General features: G+C 38.0%; 1 protein-coding gene across 1 annotated transcript in view; it reads right to left on the bottom strand.

The window, feature by feature from the left end:
* Window positions 1–25,947, bottom strand: part of csmd2 (CUB and Sushi multiple domains 2) — a 245,697-nt gene that overhangs the window by 146,326 nt on the left and 73,424 nt on the right. The window contains exon 5 of the mRNA XM_023344883.1: window positions 21,651–21,858. Within this exon, the coding sequence (XP_023200651.1) occupies window positions 21,651–21,858 (208 nt within the window). The remainder of the gene's footprint in view (window positions 1–21,650; window positions 21,859–25,947) is intronic.

Here is a 25,947-nt window from a genome sequence, read left to right as displayed (position 1 = left end):
AGAAAGATCTGATTCAGCTCTGTTGCATTAAGCGAAACAGTTAAAATTGCTGGTGCTGGTTGATATTTTGCAGGAAAAAAATGGTAGGAATTATTAGATTTATGCAGTTAATAAATCAGGTTACATAAAGTTCTCCATTATTTCATTATTTGATACTAATCAGTTAATCAAGTGAAAATTGACTGATTTAGCCAATTAATTGATGCATCTTAAATAAGCAATTTTGATATAACCTAAATAGCAGTACAAAATAAAATGCACTCTACTAATATTATTTGCCTCAGGAAACAAAGGCAAACCCTCTCAGCCCCACAAGTTAGCATCTCATTTTTAACACAACATTTCATTGGAGTTCTCAGGTTCCAACTCAAGAAGTCAACAAGGCTGCAAAGTTACGGCACCAAAGGTGAATCTGAGTAATGTTCTTGGTTTTCTGTCCACCTCCACAGAATAGCCTCCTACCTAAACTGTGTCATCTTTGCTATTGTTTATTCTTTAAAAGTAGTTGTCAAGTCAAGAAGGTATATCCGTCAACCATGACAAGTAGCAGGTGTAGCCATTGCAGCAACCCAATTACTGCGCTAATTCAGAGAAACGGTGATGCCATGGTATTTTATTTGACATCTAAATTTTTGATCTCACTTCATGTTAAAGTTTAGGTTGAAAGAAGTGTTTTAGTTTAAAACTGCTAAAGCTCTGTTTGATCTTCACTCGCATGTCTAACAATAGATGCCGTACAAAGCAGGCAGAGTTATACTTCAAAATTATCTGAGCAAAGTGGAAGTGGGCCAAGTTCTCTTCCATTAGACGGCACAGAGTGGAGATATTCACTTTCGCTGATACAGCTTGATGTCTCTTTCCATTAGTTTTTATTGGTCTTCCAGTCAAAAAAAAAAACATTTAACCAGGATACCAAACGCTCATATACTTTTTTTTTTTATTGCTGTATATTTTATTCAGCTTTAAACGGGTATTAACCTATTTTCCGTGTTTCCGCTTTCAACTTCTTTATCACCCTCTGCACTGTTGAGATGATACTGCAGGTAAATATTAATGTCATCAATCAACTAAAGTGGCAGCAGCAAGGATGGAAAACACCTCAAGGTAGAAGAGATGAGCTTTCATTTATACATCTCACATAACTATGATAGATTTGTCATAAAACCACCATCTAATTAAAATGACTCAATCTGCTTCCTCCTGAGTCAACAGTGACCCTTCACCCCACCTGTCACCTGATTTGTGGAGCATCCATCACTTCTGCTTTCACATGTTACAATGAGAAGCAACCATTAGAAAGTTATCGAATAGAAGTTTATACATGTAAAAAACACTGTCTTAAAAACAGATATGCAGTTAAGCAACAGAAATATACAACCTTTAACAAGTCCTTGTTGAGCTCCATTTCAGATGCCCTGGTGTTATATTCTAATTAAATGTAGTTTTAAAAAAAACAAGTTGCACATCTCTGCCAGAAGACAGAAGGAAAAACATGCCTCGCAGCATCATTTCCCAGGCCCTGTCATTATCTTGTTTGCATTCGCATCTATCTTTGCTATTCCCAAGACAAAAACAAAACTGTTTTGCAAAATGCATATATAGTGCAACTGCAGTTCAGCTGAGGACTGTTGCATACTCTTCAAGCTTGTATTTTTTTTTAAATAATAAATTGCTATGTGGAAATTTTGTTTCTAATTTAGATGTATGCCACCGCTTATTTAACGAGCAATTATTCAGATTATGATAAGGACCACACATGAGGTCGGTACCATGCAGCTCATAAAAGGGATATATGTAAATGATTTGAATACAGGCTTGACGTATGGAAAAAAACAAGTCAGTAAGTTCTTCTTCGCAACAGTATTAAAATACATGAAATCTTTTCAGATTAGTCTAGTTACAACCAAAATGTTCAATAAATTTCATACAGAACCTGGGGGGTTCAGTGCAAATATGGATGTCTGCTTTTTGGTCTGGGAAGGGCAACATTTGATTTTTACTGCTAAAAACTATTTTAGAAAACACAATATGATTAATTTAGTAATTGACAGGGACCCAATTTATTTTTATTTCTATAAAAAAAAAAAAATAAATAAATAAATTGCAGAGGGCCCTTTGTCGGTCAGGGGCCCTTAGAATTGTCATAACTTTTCCCCCTATACGGTGCCCTTGTGTGTAAGCAAAAAATATGCCGTATTTTTTGGACTATATTTCCCACGGTTTGAACCATACGATTTACAGCCCGGTGCAGCTTTTCTGTGGATTTTTCTTCAACCACCAGGGGGCTCTTTAGCAGGAAATGAGTCATCGGAAGTCAAAATTAGAAATAAAAGTAGTACTAATTTTAATTTAGAACAAGCACATGCTAGCAGCAGGCACGACAGAGAAATTTCTTCAAACTCATACCCCCTCATCATGGAAACAACACAAAGAAAAAGATGCCACTTTTAAGTTGAGGAATATCGATGTGGCAGTATAGATTGATAGCCGCTGCACATAAGCTTGGCATGAACGAATCCATGGTCCACCTGTGAGACGCAGGGCTGCGTCCTTAATGGCAGATTTATTAGTGTGAAAAACTGAGAGCGACAGAGAAACCAGTGGCATATAGCCCGGTGCGGCTTGTATATGCACGTTTCCAGGTTGTTTTTTTTGTATTTGTAGGTGCGGCTTATAGTAAGGTGAGCTCTATAGTCCAGACAATACGGTATATGAAGGCAGAGTAAAAGAACATTGCATTGTTTGCAGTATGTGGGCAGACTTGATCTCCATCCCCATTCCCTCACTTTGGATTAATGAAGCCTTAATAGCCCATGTCATTAAGTTGGGTGGTCACTGAGTGGAAAGCCCTGGAGATTCTGTCATTAATGTATAATGTAGGCCATTTTGTAGACATAAACCAGGGAGTGAGTACAGGATGGTGATAGAATAAAATGATTTCTGTTCTCAAAAGATGGAAAATTCAGAGACAATATCTTACTACTTCAAGTAGAGACAGACATATCACACATTTCAATTCTATGTACAACTAAAATGACACAGAATATATTATATATTTAAATATTATATATATATATATATATATATATATATATATATATATATATATATATATATATATATATAAACATTTCTATTTCAGTGAACACCATTGAGTCAAACTACAAATGCATTAGTCAATTGGCATTAACATGAAGTCCAAAATTGCACCTCAATTTATACAAGCTTCTAAGAGCCAACCCTTACAGAAAGTAAAAGGAGCTACATCTTTAGCAATGCTAGTTCTGTTTAAGTAATTGTGGTATCCCATTTTGCAGAAATAAAATGGCATCCCCAGGCTTTGAAAACAGCAGTAATCAAACCACTTATAAAAAAGAACAATCTGGACAAATCACTAATGCACAATTGCAGGCCGATCTCCAACCTCCCATTCATCAGCAAAATTATTGAAAAAGCTGTGTGTAAACAATTAACTAGCTTCCTAACGATAACCAACCGCTTTGACTCCTTCCAGTCTGGTTTTCGTGCTCAACACAGCACAGAGACCGCCCTCGTAAAAGTGTTCAATGACATCCATATAAATACGGACTGTGGCAGAACCACCGTGCTGGTTCTGTTGGACCTCAGTGCAGCTTTTGACACTGTTGACCATGACATATTACTGAATCGACTGGAGAGTTGGGTCGGACTCTCCGGTCCAGTGCTAAACTGGTTTGAATCCTACATAAAGAACAGGGATTTCTTTGTTTCAATTGAAAACTTTTCATCAAAAAGGTCAAACGTCACATGTGGGGTACCCCAAGGTTCCATCCTAGGACCCCTCTTATTCAATATTTATATGTTCCCACTAGCTCAGGTTATAACAGGAAATATTAGCCACCATAACTATGCAGATGACACACAGCTCTACATTACGATGTCACCAGGTGACTCAGAGCCCATCCAATCACTGAACAGATGCTTAGAACAGATAAATGTGTGGATGTGCCAAAACTTTCTCCAGCTGAACAGAAACAAAACTGAAGTTATTAATTTTGGCCCTAAAGAGGAACAATCTAGAGTCAATGCACAGCTTCAGTTATTAGAACTGAAAACTAGCGATCAGGCCCGAAACCTGGGAGTAGTGATGGACTCTGACCTGAACCTCCAGAGCCACATAAAGACAGTCACAAAGTCGGCCTTCTATCACCTGAAGAACATTTCCAGGATTAAAGGACTAATGTCTCAGCAAAATCTAGAGAAACTCATCCATGCGTTCATCTTCAGTCGTATTGATTATTGCAACAGCGTCTTCACAGGTCTGTCCAGCAAATCAATCAAACAGCTGCAGCTGATCCAGAATGCTGCTGCTCGCGTTCTCACTAAAACCAGGAAGATAGAGCACATAACACCAGTTTTAAAGTCCCTCCACTGGCTCCCTGTAGCTCAAAGAATAGACTTTAAAATACTGTTGTTAGTTTACAAATCACTGAACGGCTTAGCACCACAATACATTAAAGATCTGCTGTTGTTGTATCAACCTTCCAGACCTCTCAGGTCTTCTGGTTCTGGTTCTGCATCCCCAGAACCAGAACCAAACGAGGAGAAGCAGCTTTCAGCATCTATGCACCACAAATTTGGAACAAACTTCCAGAAAACTGTTAAACAGCTGAAACACTGACTTCTTTTAAATCTCAACTGAAAACCCACCTGTTTAGAATTGCATTTGAAATGTAATCAATTACAAATTTATTGATGTAACTTGACTTAATGATTGATTCTATATTGCATTGTGATTCTGTGTTTGTAATGATGTAAAGCACTTTGAAATGTCTTGCTGCTGAAATGTGCTATACAAATAAAATTTGATTGATTGATTGATCATTGCGTTTCTTATTTTCCTAGCTATGAAACTCAGCATAAAGCTTCTGACCATTCTTCATCTTACAGAAGAAAAATTTTCCTAAACTCTAAAAATGAAACAATAATGCTTCCGTTTGAGTAGCAGCTGTTTTCACTTCACTGGATGTGTAGAGTTATTCAATTTTGCATGATTTTGGAACAGAAATACACAAGTGATGCCAACTCTGACAAATCCCACTGACTGGGAACCGTTTCAAGTCTGCAATTTCAAGCATCAGAATGCAGTTTATATTGCATTTCTGTGCACACACGCATCCTCTCAGTGAATAAGTTCTGCATTTACATAGCTTACATTACAAACATTTACATTCATTTATATGTACAGCTGAAAAAGCTTGCACTAGCACTTAGTGACAGCTGTCTACCTCATGCACAATATGTCACTTGACATCAATTTCTCATCTTGCCTCATGTTTTAACCAGCTTTAAAAACTGACAGCGCTCATCAACTAAATAGACGCATTTGTATGCCTCCCTAAAAGAGCTTCACGCGAAATGGACAGAAACTGAAATTTATTTCATCAACACACAATTGGTAAGAAACCATAATGGGATTGACAGCAGTAACTTCAGATAATTGGGACAGGAGCAGGCTAATGGCAGCACAATAGCAGCACTGCCATTAATTTCTTTCCCAGTAATAGTGAGCCCCCAGCAGTAGGCTCTTAAGAGAAATCAAATAGGTTGTGGGGGTGGATGTGCGAATGGAGTCACTTTGACAAGAACTAAAGCTGTATTATAAGCGTAGTACAGCAAGCTAAGAAAAAGGCAAATCAGGGCCCAATAGAACTTGATGATCAACAATGCATAGCATCACTATAAGTGTTAAGCAATTTTAGACATTTATTTTGGCTCAAATTACGAAAAAAATATGCAAAAACTGCTTTCTGTATTATTTAAGAGTAAAATGCCTTGACAAGGGAGAATCTTTGTACAGTCATATTACTCCCACCTCAAGTGTCATGATGGGAAACTTTAGGAAAACACAAATACATCCAAAAACACTAGAAGCATACAAAGTGCACACAACCTTAGTTGGAGCAGGTGTGCTTTTCAGTATGGCTGAAAACCTAATGGAAGCATTTTAATTCTCAACATAACAGAGAAGAATGGGCAGATTTATGCCTAGTGCATAGCTCTGCACATATTATGGATTTGCTATATTTGACTACATTATGATAAAAAAAAAAAAAGAAAAAGTAAAGTTCAGATGCAGTTGACAATCTGATGCTGTCGGGGCATCAAACAGTGTGCCTGCCTCATCTTTTCCAGGGTGGGTGTGATTGCAGTGGCTTTGACAGAGACCTTGTGTTAGCTGTCAATCAGCATCAGTCAGACTTATGCTGGACCTGAGGTAACAGAGTTACCGGAGGTAAAGTAATGCATGTTACTACACTCTATAAGAGGGACAAATTTTGAAGGTGATGACTTTCTTAGCATAGCATTTAAAATCTTTCTTTTACACACACACACACACGCATACATATATACAGTATATGCATACATACAGTATATACACATACATATAGATACACACACATATATACGCGCCTACACATATATGTATATATAAAAATGAAAATGAACTATGTCTTCCAAATTTCTGGCCTTCTCTTAGGAGGTTTCCCATATACATCTTAGTCCAGTGTGAAAATCTCACATCTGCCGATGTCTAGTCTCAGGTTAAAAATAAAACAAGTGCCTGTCTTTAGACTAAAAATATATGTGTAGAGACAGCAGGCAGAGAGAGGAGGCTAACTTTGAAGCATGACATATTTTATGCAAAGTAAAACAAAAACTAAACAGTAAAGGTATGGAAATTACACAGCTTGCTAATTCTAAATGGACATGACAATTGAGGTGCAGGTACAACAGTGCCCTGACTTAAATAAGCTCCCCATGAACAACCAAACGTAGCCCCACAACAAATATTGTATATCGCCTCTTTGTGTGTGAGAGCACCTATGTGTCCCCTTCTTAACACTTCTTTTGTCTGGTGATCTACCACAAATCACCTTGAGTAATTGTGAGTTCTTCGTAATTAAGACTCAAATTTGCCACTATTGTTAACTAAAGTCTGACTGTCAGAAAGAAAACTGCCTCAGGGAAGAAAGAATAATAGAAGTAACTTGATTCACACAGTCTAAAATAATGGTAAAAAAAAATATTGTATGTTGTTCCCATTTTTAAAGATTCATTATGTGCCTACGATGTAATCAAACTATGAAGCCTAACATTCTAAGTTGGTGAAAAACATTGTAATGTTACATTATTACTTCGTCTTCCTCCAAATAATTAATTCATTTTGAAGATCTTACAAAACTATTTTTATTATATCGTGTTTCCACAAAGTCATTTTTATTTGTCATGTATTTTCTTCCCAAGGTTTTACTCTGGACTTGTATTGCTTTTTTGCTCATTTTCAGTTCAACCTTTGAGGCTGAGACTCTTTAAAAGAAGTTTGTTATATATATACAATCTGTTCAATCTTTAAAACTGAAGATAACAGGTGTTTTTAAATAATAGTTTTACTCCAAGGACAAAAAAAGTAGTTAAAGTAGTTAGAAAAATCATTTGAACAAAAATTAGGTTTCATGAAAGCATTATGCATTTCAGAAAAAAATAAAAATTATTTTGTACAATCATGTGAAAGAGAAAGCATTCCCTTTTTAAAGTCTAGAGTTTTATATACTATGTTTTTTCACATGCAATTTTAGAAATACATTTAAGCAACAAAAAAAAAGAACTCTGCCAATTTCTGTCTCTACACTAAGCTAGACATGAGCTAGATAGTTTAGCAGTATATCAACAACAGTGATGAGCTAAAGCCATTTTGCCCTTCAAAGGTTTACATCTTATTTACTGAGATATAATTAAAAGAGTCGCACCATATGCCATGAGAATGGAGAACAGTAAATGCATTTGCTTGGCCTGATAAGTAGTTCATGACTTTGTGCTTCAGCAACACATTCATTAGATTAATGGGCACTCGGCATAACACACAGCTGTGAACGGGCATGCCTAGTGATGTGATGGTGTATCACAGGGCTCTGGCGCTGTATGCCATCAGTCTTCCAACAGTGGCTGTTATAGAAAAATAAGAAGCACAGTTTCCCCAAGTCACGGTTCATCATGCTTATGTGTAAGCAAAAAATAAAGAATAAGAGAGGGGGAGAAAAAAAAACAAAAAAAAAAAACTAGCAAACATGTTTTCAGATTTGCAATGAATTTTCTACATAACGTTTATAGATGACAAATAAAAGTGTCACCAGGCACCTGTAGAGAAATGAAAGATTAAAGATGCACAAGGAAATCAGTTCTTTTCCAGAGTCAATGTACTTTCAGCATGATCAACCCTGATCACTGACTGGCTGGTTTGGAAACCGAGAAACCTCATCTTTTCCAATCAGTGAATACACTATACCTAACCATGAGTAAGAATACTCTTTGATGCTGCTTTTGTTACTGAATAATGAAGACTATGTTAGTTTTTTTTTCTCCTAGCATCGTTTTTTGTGAGGTGTTGAAGCCAAAGAAAGCACAGAAAGCCACTTCAGAGAAAATAGTATTTTCCACAGCATGCATCTAAGGTTAATTCAGATGGTGAGCCAGGGAGAGAGACCAAGTCAAAGCCCATAACAGGAAGACTGAGCACATATTGCAGGATTTGTAATATAAAAACTGGGAAATATCACAGAATTTGGCAATTTGTGCTTTTGATATTACAGATCTCGAAATTGCAGTGTTATAAGTGGAAGTCACGCTGACATCCACATTGAAAGACGAGTAAAAGAGAGCATATCCTATCAGCTGCTATCTCTCAGTCTGTCTGTTTAGTGACCTGCTCAGCCGAAGCACAGCTCTACCTCAGACAGACAGCCGCCTCGCAGAGCTCTCACTGCACCATAACACTGTTATTACGATGACTTGCAAAGCAAAGTGCTTTGTTTATGAAGCAGGAAGACGTGTCCTCACACAATTCATTGGAACAGCAAAGACAACATGCCCCGATCTGAAATATCAACCACATTGTGTCATCAAAGAGAGGAAAAAAAGCGAGTGTTAGCCTTGCCACTTCTTCAAACCTCTTTCTCAGCAGAGATCCTGTGCAGAGACAAAAATGCAGTATTAGATACCTTGTGTTGGTCCTGTGTTCAGTTGGGAAACATTTTCATTTTTGGCATGCATCTTTTTGCTACTGTCAGCTGCCTGAATTTGAAAAAAAAATTAAACATGATCTATTTTATAATACTTGTTTGTTTGCTTTTTTTTAACTTCTGCATGCTTTATATCTGCTGCGGACAGGACAAAGACAATGTCTAGCCCTGTGAAGTTTCTAGGTCAGGTTATCTAGCCAATCTGCTTTCAGGATGAATACAGAGAGGTTTTTTAAACCGTCACTCACTGAGCTTAATGTATATAAAATGATTAAATATAGGGAAGTTTAAATTGTAAACAACTTTGTTTTAAAACCGTAAAAATTATGCTACAGAGATAGATCTCTCACAAACACCACTTCTACTCCCAATATATATAATTATTGCCTTCTATTGGAAGGATGGATGGGAAAAACATGCATTTAATGCTGTTCTTTTATCATTTTAAACTAACAACCCAATACAACAGGTCAAAGCCAAAACATTATGGTAGGTGCACCTTTAATAATGATCATACATTCTTTTCCCCCCAGTTTTGTTTATGCAGCTCTTCATCTTTCACATCTCCATGCTCAATCTCATTTCATGTTCTTCCCTCAACCCTATCCGTCCCTTCTGCACTGATGCCAGCGTTTGCTGTCCTGTGTCTCTGCTCCTCTGCTGTTCCCTGCCCTCTCCCAACACCTTTGATGTCAGAACCACAGCTAAAGCTGGAGCTTATCTGCTGTGGGGTTTTCTGAGCCCAAACCAAGCCAGAAGCTGGAAGCAAGAACATGGCATGGGGCGAAAGGAAAAGAAAAAAAAAAAGAAGAAGAAGAAAAAAAGGGACAGATTCAAAGTGAGCAAATAATGCTGCAATATTTTCAACTACAGCTTGGCTGGGATAATTTTGGGTTTGCAATTCTCAGTAAATCACAATTAGAAAGTAAAATAAAAAAGGTAGTAAAAAAATACAACAGAAAGCAAAAGATGTTCATATGAAATTTTTATGTGTTTAAGCTTAAAGATAAATCACAAAAATAACAAATCTAGTAATCAATTGGAACCGCAGGCAAGCATAAAGCAGACGCTATTGAGTAAAATGATAAAAATAGCATCTTACAGTAGTTTAGTATAGAATTCTGATATATGATCACAGCATCAACCAAACATTGAACAATGAAGCACATACAAAAGCTGTATAGTGGCTGTAATAAAGAAGAAAAACAAGATAAGAGAGGGACCCATCACAGAAAACCACATCAACAACATGACAGAATGAGTGTGAAATTGACTTTATTACAGCTTGCTGCCATTTTGTAGTTTATCCTTATAGCTTACACACAAAGACGTTCAGGCAGACAATCAGCGTCTACACTATCAGCCAGGATGCACGGGAACTGCAGTATTTCCACCTCATTAAATAGGTAAAAAGGCTCTCCGTCATCTCCAACACTAAACCTAAAAATTCAATAAAAGTTACTCCTAACAGAATCAGAGATTCTATATAGATGAAAAATTGGCAAGAAAATCCCAGAAAAATAGCTTCAAGCAGAAAAAATATTCATTTTCGCAGTACTACCAGAAAAAAAATCCATTAATGATCAGATGTCATTTTACAACTGACAAAACTGGACACCATTTAAAACAATCACAACTTTTTATCCAATGTTAGAAAAAAAATGGATACTACAATGCAGAGTTTCTCATTGCAACAGTATTTTTAGAGTTAATGGGAGAGCAACAACACCAATTTATTCTAAGAGATTTAACAGCAACTTCATGACTCCAGAAATTAGAGAGCAATTTCTCATATATTGTTCACTGATGTATATATAATAAATACTGTACCCACAGGAGTGGAAAGAGCACGGCATGATATAAGTTGCCTTATGAAACAATAAATCATTTCATGCAATATTAAGTGAGATTTAAGATCTCACTTAATATAGGGACTGAAAATATAGGGAAAAAATTGTGGCCTAAATATGCTGGCTTTGGGTTGTGAAATCAAAGATAAATTAAAAACAGTTGTAAAAAAAAAGTTAAATAACTTCAAGGTACTGCATATCAAACGTCTTTCTTATACAGTACATAGCACTCAAGGAATCTCAAAAAATTTGACCACAGTATGATTGTTAACCATATTACACAGTTGTTTTGTCTTTTGACAACTCAATTTTCTTAAAGAAACTGCATGCTGTATTTGTATACATGATACACAACAAAGCAGCGTGTCAGCATGTCATACACAACTGTTTTGTAGGAAGCTACAAAAAGCCTCGATGCTGGCCGTCTGTCAAAGAATTGGCTTTAAACCCGATTCATATCATTCATGCAAACATTGCATTAATTAGCAATGCTACGGCAAAACACCGTTTTCCCTGGTTCAGCAGCCCCGGCACCTTCAATAATCCTTGGTTATCACACAGTTGGGGAGAATCGTGCAGCTATAATAATGCTTTGATATTAGAAACACTGATCTGTAAAAGATAAAGCTTGGTTGCACAAGCTGTTAATTCTGTTTGCCTGCGTCCCAGACTAGACTAATCCCCACTTTTTTCTCTCTCTCTCTCTTAACACCCAATAAAACCCTTGCCAATGGTTTCTAATCAGGTCATCTAATTAAAAGACCACAGAGTATAAAGCAGGGAGGCATTAAAAAGAATGAGAGAAACAATGTCAGTGGTAAAGATGTTTTTGTGATTTTAGTGAAATAGAGCTGAAGTCTTGACTTTATGGCAGATTTAAATAAAATCCATATTTAAATTTGATCTCAGGCTTATTTGGACATGGAGGAAGGCGGCAAACAACTTGACTGAACCCATTGAAGATTTTTATCTGTGTTTATAAAAAGGACAAATGTACGAAACCTTTTTCCGTGTTTTGTCAAATGAGACAACAGAAGCACACGATTGGTGGAAGAAACCAATATCATGAACAGGGACACGGTCCAAAGAGAGGAGAGGAGATGCCCACCTGTACCTGGCTGGGCATCATGTAAAATCATATCACTGCCTAGTTTTCTTTAGGGACACACCTAAACAAATCCAATAGGGAGCAGAAGAAATTCTGATCAGACACATTTCTGACCTATGCAGAGGCAGTGAATCTTCTCTGTCTTTACTGGAGCAATAACATCCCAGGATGACTTGAGAAAGCTTATTATAAGTTCTCGAGTTTGCAGTTTCACAGTTTTCTATAAAACCAATGTCTTCTCAAAATAACTGCTATATCGGTAGCTTTTTCCTTCAAGCTCCTTTTTTTGTTTTCAACAGAGAACACCGAGACTATATAATGGAAGAAGGTGTCCCAACAAGCTAACTAGTCCTCCACTTCGTTCCACCTACACTTGCTAAAAAAAAAGAAGAAAAAAAAGAAAAACTCCCACACAGTGTTTGGGGTGCCAATTTCCACCTTGGCTGCAAAATTTATATTCGACTAAATCTCACAAAGGAATAGATTTAGAAAGTAACACAATTTAAATGCGATAAGAAAAGTAATCAAAATGCTCAAAATTGGAATGGATTTGTGTGGGATTTTTTGGGGGTCTTTTGTAGAAGTTGAGCAGATAAAACAAATGAGAAACATGTAGCAGCCATTAACATTTAATAGTAACAAACTCTACCTTCAGAAATACACAGGCAAAATCCCTGGGCAATGCATAATAATTATTAAAATAAATAAATGACCTTATTTAAACATTTTTGGGTTCAATAGGTACAATTTGACTATTCAAAATAAGACCAAAACTTTTCTTTGCGGTTTCTAACTCTTATTTTGAATTTGTTTCACTGTGGTGATATTGCTCCTCACCCCTGTTTTCTCAAGTTTATGATGCTGTTAGGGAGCACTGTCATAGAGGCACTCTGCAGTGCAGCTTGTAATGGTCAGTCATGGTGCATTTATTAGAGTTCAGAAGGTTCCTTTATAAATATATTCAGGTTGGCCTGGTGTCACACTGTGTACAATGACAGGCAATGTCTGATAAAGTGACAGGTGAGTAGTATTTCATTGCTGTGCACAAACAAAGCAGGACATGAGAAGGGAATAGTTGCTGCTTGTGTCAACTAACACAAACATACAACATCAATTGGTGTCCCTCTGAGCATTTAGATACACAAACCTTGTTTTTCTTCATTCTTTGCAAGCACAAAATGTGTGGATACTTGGACATCTTTGTAGATATTTACAAAGTCACAGTTTTTGTCTATCCTATGCTAAATTTTGTTTCATGGTTTATTTATGAAGGTCAGAGCAGAGTCTTTATTTTCAACTGTTTCCAAATATATATCTTTGTATTTTAGTCAAAATCAATAAAACTAAAAAAGGCCAGCTGGGTTTGGAAAAAACATATTTTTATTTCCATCTCTTCTTATCAGTACAGAGGGACTATAATCAATAAAGGAAAGCTGATTTGCAATGAATACATGTGGAAATACGCATGTTCTGTTGTCGAGAAGACTAGGTTTTCAACACGAAAGCTTTGCATGAGGTGCCTGTGTGTTTGTGCTCCATGTTGATTTATTTTCATTTGAGAGAAGGGGCTGTTGGAGATTGTACAGATTAGTGTTGTGGTTGAGCAGTGACCCAGCTGAGGCACCGACATCGCCGTTCACTCTGGGGAAACCCAGCAATAACATTTTTCTGCCATTCCTGCAGAGTGTGGCATACGGTCAATCACTTTAACTATTCACCAAAATGGAACTACATACATTCAGGTAATGAGATAAGGCCACAGAATACTATATTTTAACATCCATTCTGTTTTATGGTTTTCACAAACCAAGTACGTGTTTCACAAATAACAGACTGACTTAAGAGAATATGTAGTCGGCGTCGACTAGTTCACCAGAAGATTAGCCTGTCTACATATAATGTTCATTGTGTAACCTAAAAGCAAAAAAAATCTTTGTCTTTTCACAAACAAGAGTAAATGCATTTACTATTGTGTCATTAATGTCAGAGTTAGCCAATGTTCAAGTTGTATTGTTATTTTGTCTATAAATCCCTCTATCCAGCAGATCTCCAAAAGGCTGCTACGTGAATGATTGGAACTTGATGGAGATATTGGCATGTCTGATGTCTCAAAAGGATCACTAGGCACTGTGCCTTGGTGTTTCAGACAACTCCCAGACAACACTCTTATAAGCAATGTCATAGGAAATAACTGGATTATATTTTTGTTCCTCAGGGAACAGAGTGTTAGTGTTTTTTGTGTCTACTCTGTCTACTTAAACAAATAGAAGACGTCATGATGAAGTCAGTCGTGGCTGTTGGCTGGTCAAACTGAGCTAGGTTTCTCTAGATGTTACATCACGTTAAAATTTTTGTCTTTCTTAAAATTGCTGCATATTCCTGCCTGCTCAGTATGAGAGATTGGTGCAAAGGCTGGGACTGCGTGCAATCAACTGGGTTACCTTAGATTTTTTTTCTGTCTCATACCTACTAGAGGGTTGTAGCAAAAGGAATTTGAATAATAATTTTAAAAAAAGAACACTAGACCTTTGGTAAGCACATACAACCAAACACGAAAAAGAACTCCATGTTTAACTGGCAGGGCGTCCATCTCCACCGGTTATTGGAGGAGAGGCAGCATACACCCTGGACAGGTCGCTGGTCCATCACAGAGCAACACAGACTTACAGGACAGGCAAAGGACACACACACACACTCACACCTAAGGTCAAATTCAAGGAACCAATTAATCTAACAGTCATGTTGTTGGACTGTGGGAGGAGGAAGCCTGGAGACAGCCTACGCATGCACATGCAGAACATGTAAGAAGTGTGCAGAAAAACCCCAGGCCAGAATTCAAACCCTGCTAAGCATTGGTCCCCAATGTAGTTCTAAAACGGATCTAAATACAGCTAATTGTAAGGTGCAATAAATTACTGGTAACTTGTTCTCCATCAAAGATTGATTTAGGATTTTTCTTTCAATATTCTTTGACATATTAGACTGATATGTGTTGTGACATCAGTACAATCCCCCACATGAGTCTTTAAGCTTTTCTTTTTGTTCATTCTTAACAAGCACTGAGGTTTCTTTATATTTTCCATTTCACTTTTAGACCTTAGAAACTGCCAGACTGTAAACTCAACATTTTTCCTTATGCCATAAAGTCATGGTGATACAGATTGTGACTCAGGACATCTAAGGGAAAAGGAAATATCACAGACGCATGATCAACTTAATGTTTTTATGATTTATATGTATGGCTATATAGTAAAATACTTCCTTCATCCCTGCAGACTGTACAGAAAGCTAACTGTGAGATTATATCCAGCAATTATTTCATGAATAATGCATATCTGACCACCTCAATGTACCTATTTAAAACACATTTATGTAAAATATCTCTGTCATACACTATTAAAAGATTATTTGCATGGTAATATCACCTTCTAAGCTTAAAAATGTACACTAAAGCACTTTTTTTTGGCAAGAATGTATGGTAATCACATGTGCAGTTTGCTATGCTTTTGTTCCCAGGCAAGCAGTCTATGAACATACTGTATAATCACTCACTTCCAAACACTCTCAGTGTGACCATACAACAATAGGAAGAGAAAGTACATCAGGCAGCCAACAGCTTGACATGACAAGCACTACTGTGGAGTCCCACTACAGAACAGAGGGTGAAGGATGATCATCTTTTCAGAGATCAAGGTTTGCCACACATTTGTATGGATAAAATTACTTAGATTTTCAGAGCAGGGAAATGAAAAATCCAGATGTCTAATGAAATAATAATAAAAAAAAAACATCCAGAATTTCTTTAGAAACATAACAGTTGTGTCTACTCATGTGGCCATTGTTGGCTCTCTTGGAGGTGGATAGGGGTCAGCACAGGCACTCTGACTGGACTGCACGAAACCCCAAACACAACAACCCGAGAGGCACCGTAATGCTGCCAGCTTTCTATCAGAAATGGCAATAACGTCTTCAGTAATTTGAGTTACATTAGCTCTTCTGCTGGGCCAGACTTCACTCTTTTTTTTTTCTTTGGACCTCTCTTGATGGACATTGAACCTTGTAGACCAAGAATAACCCTTGTCAAACTTGCTCAAATCCTTACACTTGTCTATTTTCCCAGCTTCGAAAACATCTGACTTTGAGGGCAAAAAGTTCACTTACTGCTTAATACATCCCACCCACTGACAGATGCCATGAGGAAGAGAGTACATTCAGTTGCTGAATTTGCAGCACATCATACATCGCTGCTGTAGTTTTCTTCATCCTGAGGTTTCAAGAGTAACAAGTACAACTGATATTTGTTGGTTGATTATTTGGGCTACATGCAAGGATAGTAAGCCTACAGCAGATTCTTCACAGACATAATGCTTCTATTTTGCACACTGTGGCTTTAAAAAAAACTTATCTGGGTGTAGTTTCCTACACTCCTCGATTTTCTAGGCAGAGACATTACCAAACATCTTAGTTTTCTTTCTTTTAACCATAGAAGAAGTGTAGTAGACCAGAAACGTGGGAATTGGGCAGCCCATCCATTATTCCACAAATTTTGGATAAACTCCCGTTGCTGTGACATGATATCTGCATCTCAGGAAATGTTGCTTTAAACCGTAGGCCTGGTCTGACAAATATGTTTGTGTAGTTTTTAAACCTAACAGTTTTCCAGCCTTGGTCTGTCTTTCTACATGTATTCAGGTCACACCGAGCATAGGAATCAATCTTCAGAAATATGAAATGTTACTTGCATTGCAACAGCACTTTTGGAAAGCTAAGGTAAATAGTAAAAACTGCTGTTCCACAGACTATTCACGCTCAGGTGAGTAAACCTAACAGCCAATCAATATACATCCACTGTTCTGTGCTCCCAATACAAGTCTTTATCTCTCTCTACCTCTCTCACGCACAACCATAGTCTTTTTTTCCCCACACTGGGACAAGATGACGCATATCAGCAAGGCAGGGATAATCCATATGCTGACTAAATGTCAGTGTCTCAAGTCTGTACGGCATAGTGTTAAAAGGAAGGGGGGGGGGAGGATTGGAAGCTACCTAGAGAGATCAAAACTCATTGGGCTCTAAGATCTACTAGTAAAGAGAAATAAGCTGCATTTACCCAGGGAGCTTTGTGTTGTCAGAGAAAAGAGCATCAAAAACAGAAAACAAAAGAAAGAAAAAAAATACACTTTTGGGGAAATGAAGTTTATAAAAGTTAGGAGAATGGAAAGGAGAACATATAAAAGTTCAGTTGTAGAACACTTTTTGTAAAGTGGTTTTGCTTTTAGTTTTTTATTCCCCTTTTGTAGAACTAAAGAAATACTGCCAATATTCAGAATGCTTTCAAGTGCAGAATCAGGCACTTGATGTTCTCTATTTACAGTATCAAAGGTGCTTTGGGAGCTGCATTTCAAATCTTAAGGGAACACTGCTGGAAGATGAAAATCCATTATACTCCCTTGGAAAACAAGTGATCATCCAAGGAAATTGCAAGTCAAATAGCTATGATTTTCACTTAGTGGCAAGTGGGCAAATGAGGATTTGGCAATTGATGTGCATAAGTGTTATTTACAAAGCCTTAAACTGAATGAGGAAAGAAATCAATGTGGGTACAGATGGTATAATGGCTCAAGAATGTGTTCTCATGTGTAACAAACACTGTACATCCCATCCCATCAGGATGTTACTAAATGGGGGCAGATTTTTTTTTTTTCCCTAATTCTTACCAGGCCCTTCCACTGGTAAACTCAGTTTAGACTGTAACAATTTGCTATTGCTAAGCCTTCCTCTGATTATACTGTTATATTCCATTTTACAGTCTGCCTAGAGCTTGTGGTTTATTTTATTGCTGTATTTATTTTAGGGTAATTTTAAGACTGTCTGCTACATTTTAAAATTATTTTTCTGACACTGGAGATCCAATTCACAATTCATTTTCTTCCTGTTATTATATCAAAAAGCACAATGTTTACATGCAAAACAGACAGTGGTTTAAACAAATAGATCTACTTTACAGTTATGTTCCTGAACTAACATTTGTTAGACTTGGGCTATCAGTATGTTGACAACATTAGGTGTGAGGAGGCTATGCAGACTACAAACTTGTTACCTAAAAGCCCAATATGAAATCATGCGTGACGTGCACACAGAGGAAACAGACGTAATATTTCCATCGAATCTGCCTTAGCTTGTTTTCCCACCAAGTTTCCCACACTGTCCAGTTGGACAACAGTCAGACATTCACTTTTTGTGGAGGTTTTGTTTTAGCTTAGCTCTCTTATTCAGCTGCCAATGGCTGTTGCACCATTCTGAAAAAATAAGTATAACTTTTTGATAACTCCATCTCATGTACTTATAAGTTATTTTTACACCTGAAAATGCACCAGTTCCATTTAGAGTAGGAGTCTGTAAGTAAAAGATAACGCATGACACAACTGCCACCAGACAGTGTAAAGAAAGTTGCAGGAAGTACACGTTTCATAAACAAACAAAGCTTACAATCATGGAGTCAGCAATACATTAATAGCAGAGTAGCAGCTGATGTTCAGATCAGAGTAGTGTGTTCAGAAAAACTACTCTGTGGCTTATTTAGGGACCAACATGCTAAGATATTACTGCAGTTTGTTCAGGCTGTGAAAGAGCAAGACTTTTGGAAAGTAGCAGAAAGGCAGAACATATTAAAGCACAGGTGTCAAACTCCAGTCCTCAAGGGCCACTGTCCTGCAGTTTTTAGATGTACCACAGGTACAAAACACTGGAATGAAATGGCTTAATTACCTCCTCCTTGTGTAGATCAGTTCTCCAGAACCTTAATGATCTAATTATTCTATTCAGGTGGTGCAGCAGAGGCACATCTAAAAGTTGCAGGTCAGCGGCCCTTGAGGACTGGAGTTTGACAGCCCTGTATGACAGCATGACTGTCCTGTTGTATGCTATGTAACTTTAGTAAGAAAAATCTTGGATATGAAAATGTCAGTCTTTACCATCTTCAGTTTAAAGTAAAGTTAAGATTCTGATAAATTTTCTAAATTCTGAAGAATGTTCAGTCTGAGCCTGCTGTTTTGTAATGATAGCCACTCTAGCATAGCTAGCTGTGCTAATCATGAATATAAGGTGTTAAAGTTTTACACGTCTCCACTTCTTAATCATGTCTTTTGAAGTTTTACTAAAACCCAGTTTTACAACAACCTATTTTTCCACTCAGAGCCGTTATGCAACCTCTGCTTCAAATATAAATATTTAATGGTGCCTCCAGGCACGAACACTAGAAAAATAAATCCTATATCCTCTCACGTTGTAGTTTCTGAAATTGTTCAATCTTTTGATGACTCACTGTCTTGAAAAACCACCACCGACCTCACTGTCAGCATTCCAACAGTGAAGATTCTCATATTTTAAATTAAAAGAAGAAAACTTGATAACATTTTCTGTATTACTTTTACCCCAATTTAGGATGTAATTCAAGATGACTAACTAAAATTTATTTAATAATATTTCCTGGGTAAACGGGATAGATAAATAAGCAAATTAATTTTACCTCTGCTTCAGATTACTTTGTTATAGTAACGTACATTGTAAATTGCATGGGCATATACGAAGATAAAGCAACAAAAACATTGTTTTGAACTTGTCGACAAAAGTCAATGTAATTCTGCCCATTATAACTTAAGGCAGTCAAGTTTAGCTATTTTTTGTATTCGGTCGTGGAGAATTTAGGGCCGTAGATTATCTGCTCCAGCAGCTATACAAGCAAAACCACAATATTTCTCACAGTAATGGACATTTATTCAGATATTCCCGATATGCCAGCATTCATGAGCCTTGAAAGCTTTCACCACATCTCTGCTGACATTATGTCAACCCCTGTCATAGTGCAGAGATAGCTTTCATTCCTCTGCACATCGGGGGGGGGGGGAAGCTGCAGAGACAGCCGACTGCTGCTCTAGGAACCATTCCAGCATATCCAACGACTCATCTTTTTTTCTACCAAAAAATAAATCACTACCACATACATAGGCCAATTTATTGAGGTTCTGCTCAGCTTATGACTCACCACAGTATTACAATGAGCAACAAATAAAGAAGCTTGGACTTTAAGAGCTGCTCTGGATGTGACATTCTCTATGTGAGCAAAAGGGTCACTTCCAAATACCCAATGAATCCAATGTGTTGGCCATGTTCACAGCATTGAGTTTACAAACATTTGTGTAATATGACAAAAAATAAATAAATGAATCAGGTGGCATGGTGAAAAGAAACTCAAGATAGTAATGTCCCACTCTGCCCTAGAAATATGGCTTTAGCAGAAAGCACATTTGAGCTTGTGGTTTGTTTACTTCAGTGTTGCGTGAATTGCTTAGTAATTAGAAATGTTCAGCCCCTCATTTTTCTTTTAAAACGCAAACGTTTTCAAGAAATTTGTCTTTTAAAATTAATGGGAACATTAGTGGTTAATTTAAAAAGGAGTTTCTCATGAACAAAACTCTCCTATTGAACCAATCAACATGATCATAAATCAAATTCACTGAATTACTTTTTTTTAAAACCCTCCAGGGGGTCTTTTTGTGGGCTCTAGAGTTCCTTTTCATGAAGTAGGCTGACAGGAAAGGGGGGAAGACATGCAGTAAACGTCGCCGGGTCCGGGAGTCGAACCCGCGACAGTCGCGTCGAGGACTTGAAGCCTCCAAATGTGGGTCGCGCTAACCCCTACGCCACCATGGCACGCCCTCACTGAATTATTTTTAATGGCTGTGGATCCTTTTGGAAGGCACTGTATGTACGTCTTTTGTAAACAGTTATCTTTGCTTCCCTTTTTCTTTGTGTTTAACAGCTCAGTTTGTGGTATTTGGAGTATTGTTCTGCGAACTGCTGCCTGTGGCTGTGACTTCAAAGTCTCTTTCACTGTCTCTTTATCTCTACTGCTAGCCTTATACGAGTCTTTAAACAGATTATACCAAAGTAAAAGTTGGGACACACATACTATGTCCATCAGAAGGGATTCATACACCAATATTTCACCAGGGTGTTATTTTTTATATGGGTTAGGGTTACAGGCAGTAGTGTAGAGTTATTACTGTGCACATTCCCATATGAACTATAGTGTGTTACTGTGAGAGCAAAGAGTAGTGTGTATAAAACACCACTATAAGGCTGCTGGTGGTAATTGAGCTCACTAATTACTTCCTGAGCTGAGAGAGTTGTCAGAAAGAGGAGGAGCTGCCACAGATGGTGAGAGACCCACACTGACGCCAGGATACCCGGCCTCTTCATCATTGGAGTTGAGCATGTGTGTTTGTGCGAGACTCGGTAATTGAGAGAATGAGTGTGCAACCAAGATGGAGTGTTCAAATTACACATTAGAAACACCAAACATATGATACACCACAAAGGAGCTTGAAAGCTAGGAAGTGCCTATCAAATAAATTACTGTTATCTGTCGATTTCATTTTAAAGACAACTCACAACACTCGACACTGCGACGATCCAACTTAGCAGAACCTATTTAACACCCACCCACCTCTAAGCATTGCTCATGCTCACACAGGGTGCCCATGTGCCAGCAGATGCTACGGGATCATTTATTCATTTTTTTACACTATTCAGCTCCTTCTGTGATTAAAACACTGTTGACAGAACACTTACCACTGTGAAGGTCCGTCTGTACCGCTGACCTCCAGCAGGTCGTAGTCGTCCTCCAACTGAAAGTCAGAGAAAACCAAGGCGATGGTGTCTCCGGGCTCGGCCAGCACAGTCCAGGTGCAGTCAGCATTGTTGTTGTACTCGGCTGGATAATTGGGGGTGGTGATCACCCCGCTCTGGCCCCGCAGCGTCCCTCCACATCCATCATCAGCTGTAAGGAAAAAAAAGTTAGGAAAGTCTCAACACACTACTGTTATAACACAATGATGATCCAACGATGAACTGCAGAGATAACTGCTGATGTTCAGAAAAATGAGGGCATCAGAGCAGGGAAAGTAAAAAGGTCAATAAACGCAAGCTGCAGTTTTAATGCGGCTAAAAGTTCACCTTTAGTTAGGACTCTGCAATGCCTAAATGAGCTGGCTATTGCAGAGCGGGAAAAACACCGTTTTAACATGAGACTAAATGGGACTTACTTTTCAGATAGTGTCAACCCACAAGTCTTTACATCTCTAAATAAGACTGTTAGCATTTAGAGGACAACAAATATTTTATGTTTAAAACATTTTTGGGGAGGCAAAGTTGATGGAGTATTGCATTTCCACATGCCCAAGCAGGAGTGAGAATCAGTGTAACTTATTGGTCAGCAGTGTCTTATTCAGAGCCTGCACTCAAAATCTCCTTTTCATCTTGTTGTTCTAGCAGATTGGGTGGTAGTCCTCACCACTTCTACAACTTTCGCTCAGGGATCAACAACAAGTAGCCGAAAGCTCACTGATTCATCACATGCGAGGAAGGATGTTGGCTTCAAACACCACTAGTATATCCAGTTAGAGATTCCAGTGTAGACAACTAAAGGAAAAAAAAAATCAGAGCAAACTCTTTCTTGCAGCTGTAAATAATCCATATTGTTATTCAAGGGAGTACACATTAGGAGTTGTGGTTGTGTTGTTTCATGTGGTTCAGCTCTAGGCCATGCCATGCAAGCTGCTCTGCTGTCCATCTTCAGTCTCCCAGTACATTGTACTCCTAAGCTTTATTCAACCAGACTGTAACTAGGTGAAAACTTGATTCCGTAGGTTTTTAAGTAACATCATGTGGATTTAAAATAAATAAATAAATAAAAATCTGCTGAAACCCAAACAGCATTGTTTTATTCACCACTAAAAAATACTGCAGTGAATTACAGAATATCTTTCTATTGTCTACCAGTCTGCCAGAGAGCAAAACGCAGCAGTCTTACGGTTTCAAAATGCCTTACACTGGTTTTACAGCCAGCAAGAAGAATGGTTTAGGGCATGATGCAAAGTAACGCAACAAGGAGGGACATGATTCAATTCAGACTAATGCAGGATTTAGTTAATCAAAACGACTCAGCTTAAAGCATATAGTTAAATAATAAGCCGTTCATTTAATGTGGTGCTGAGATAATGCTCATAATATCTTACACTTTGGAACAATACTGAATGTGTCCTCAAAGCTGATGTGTTAAAAGCTGAATAAATTTGCAAGTCTACAGAGCTCAGGAAGTTTTGAAAACTAATACTGCATCAGAGCACCTCCAAAACTGCCTCACCTGTGGGGTTGTTCTGAGTGTGCAGTGGTCAAAATCTGCTAAAAAACACAAAACGCTGTTCCAGATCATGTACTCCCTTTCATGCCAGTTTTCATTGACTGCTGTGGCCTATTTCAGCAGTATAATTTGCCCCGACACAAAACAAAAATGTACAAGAAGTGAGTTTGAGGTGTTGATTTTATTCCCCAATTCCCCAGATCTCAGTTCAGATTCAGAAACAGCTTTATTCACCAAGTGGGTGGACAAAAAGAAGCAATTGAACTTTGGTTATTAAAAAAAAAAAAAAAAGTCTTTTTAAAAAAAAATTTATGTTTGTACACAAAATGTCTTCGAAAAGAGGGAAAGACAAGGGTGAAGTTGAACCAACGTTCAAACTATTTGAAAAGGAGTAGGAAATCCCAGACCAACTAGTCTCGTCCACGGAGGGCCCACTTAATATTTCAAGGATATCTTGGGCACAGGCTCTGAATATTTTTGCAGCAAAAGCTTCACTAATACACTGCCAAACAGTTGGTCATATTGTGCCGAGAATGTTCGTTGTAACTAAAATGTGCGAAGATTAGTACTGTTGTACTTAAAAGGAAAGAGATAGGGAACATCAGTTGAATTTTTTAACACTTTACCACGATTATGTCCTGTGTAAGTATGTGTGTTAGTGGGAGACATTATAGTGGCCGAGCATCCGAGTGGGTGTGATATTTTAAAGAGGTGACGAGGACCTCAGAAGCCCGTCCATCATCCGTTCAACCTGTCACCATGGCAAACCCCCTAAGGGAGTGCGAGCATGGACGAGCCGGAACCTGGGGGTGTGATTTTCAACAGGAGGAAAATCCCGACAGCGGGAAGAGAACAGGGGATGAAGAGAATGACAGGTGACATGAGAGGACGGGCCAAAAAAAGAAAAAAGAAAAAAAACAGTGGAGAGAAGGTGGACAATAAAAGAGAAAGATGGCATGAGGAATGACAGGTGATTGTTGCAGAGGGAGAGACAGGAAGTAGAATGTAGAAAGAAAAGCGCATAAAGATATATATTGACATTCTACACAAGAATGTTTCTTCACACTTGAAAGGAGCTTTTTTTTTTTTACTCTAAACTATCCCCTTTGCCTCGACTCTTCAACTCCCTCGGCTCTCTCCAGCTGCAATTGGCCACCATATGTAAGAGGAACAAAATCCAGCAATAAAACCCAAGTAGGACCCATTGAACATACATTTTTCAATATCAGAAATGTGCAAAAATAATGAGAGAATTTCTTTTCTTTTACACGTCAACATGTATATGAAACTGTAAACTGCACAGCTAAAAGGGGAAAATAAAACCCAGAGGGAAAAAAACACATACAAAGTCTCCTTTAGAAGAGATTGTGGCTGAACTGTGTTTATATCTTAATTGAATACAGATAAAACAACTCGATGAGCATGGAGCAGGGCTTATAAAAGATTATCTGTGCAATCATTGGCTGTATTTAATGTTTGGCTCAACACTGCTGGCACTCTGAGTCCAAAGTGGTGACCATGCCAAAATGTCCTCCCTGCTAAAACCTAAAGTGAGAGCTTTACACCTCCACATATGGGCAGGCACTATAATTGGAGTGACATTAACAATACACTTGCGCATTATGAAAGTGCACTCAGGTGTACAAGTTGACTTTTATGTGGCCTCGAAGGGACCTCAATTAATCATAGCAAAATTGCTAGTTCCTAAAACTTGTTGGCGTGTAATTTCAGCTGAAAAGGTGGCCTAATCACATCAGCGAGGGGTTGTGAATTTTCTTTCCAAAGCAGGAGATTTTCTATGCCTGATGGGAAATAAGTAGCAAAACTATTTGTTTTGGTCAATTATTACTCATTTTAAGAAGGGCATCATTGTTACATACTGCATGTCATTGTACTAAAAGATTTTGACACATTCTCAATGGAAAGCTTCCATGCTTTTCTAGAGATCATCGGTCTCTTTTAGTCTAATTACATGAATGTATTTCAAGATATTTTAATTTGGACAGAATCTGCAAAACCCACAACTGACAAGTAGACAGGGGAAGTTAGGTTGGAAGAATAGCAAATATGATGGCTAAAAAAATAGTCTGGAAATGCATGCACCTTTTGGTTTTACATGGTCTACTCCCACACAGCTAAAAATACAAAAGTGAAATTCCAAACTTTTCCAGACTGTGTAGGGACCCTGTTTATAACAACGCTTTTTCAATACGAGCTTAAAAAAATTGCAGTGACAAAAGTGACAAAAACACCAACAATTGTCTCTTCTGAGATGCATTGTCCATTCATGTGCATGTGCCTGCATGTGATGGGTGGGTGGGGACTGTTCTGGCGCAAGGTGCCCAGCCATGTGTGCTCCTTTGTGGGCTTCCTGACTCCCGGCCTGGCTACAGATGGTATACTGTCTCAGTGCTCTGCTCAGCAGGCACACTGACATAAACCATTGGCCACATGGATACAAGAGAACTCACACATGCACACGCAAGCACAAAAGAACATTCATGAACATGCAAGCACACATGTCTTTAGCATGTGCATCTGGTACAGTTCTGGAAATCCATTTTAGTACAAATATGAATGATGCAAAATTTTGACAATCAGTGTTGCTTTTGGTTTGTTTTTTCAAATCTGAAAACTGTCAATCTGGGTCAGACAATGCACACTGGCAGGTGTCACTGCAGCAGGGGTGCTTGCTAGCTCTGAGGGAGCGACAATTGGCACAAGTAC

This window comes from Xiphophorus maculatus, chromosome 13, assembly GCF_002775205.1.
Source record: "Xiphophorus maculatus strain JP 163 A chromosome 13, X_maculatus-5.0-male, whole genome shotgun sequence".
Lineage (NCBI taxonomy): Eukaryota > Metazoa > Chordata > Actinopteri > Cyprinodontiformes > Poeciliidae > Xiphophorus > Xiphophorus maculatus.
The sequence above is the reverse complement of the archived record's forward strand: the minus strand, read 5'-3'. Positions and strand labels throughout refer to the sequence as shown.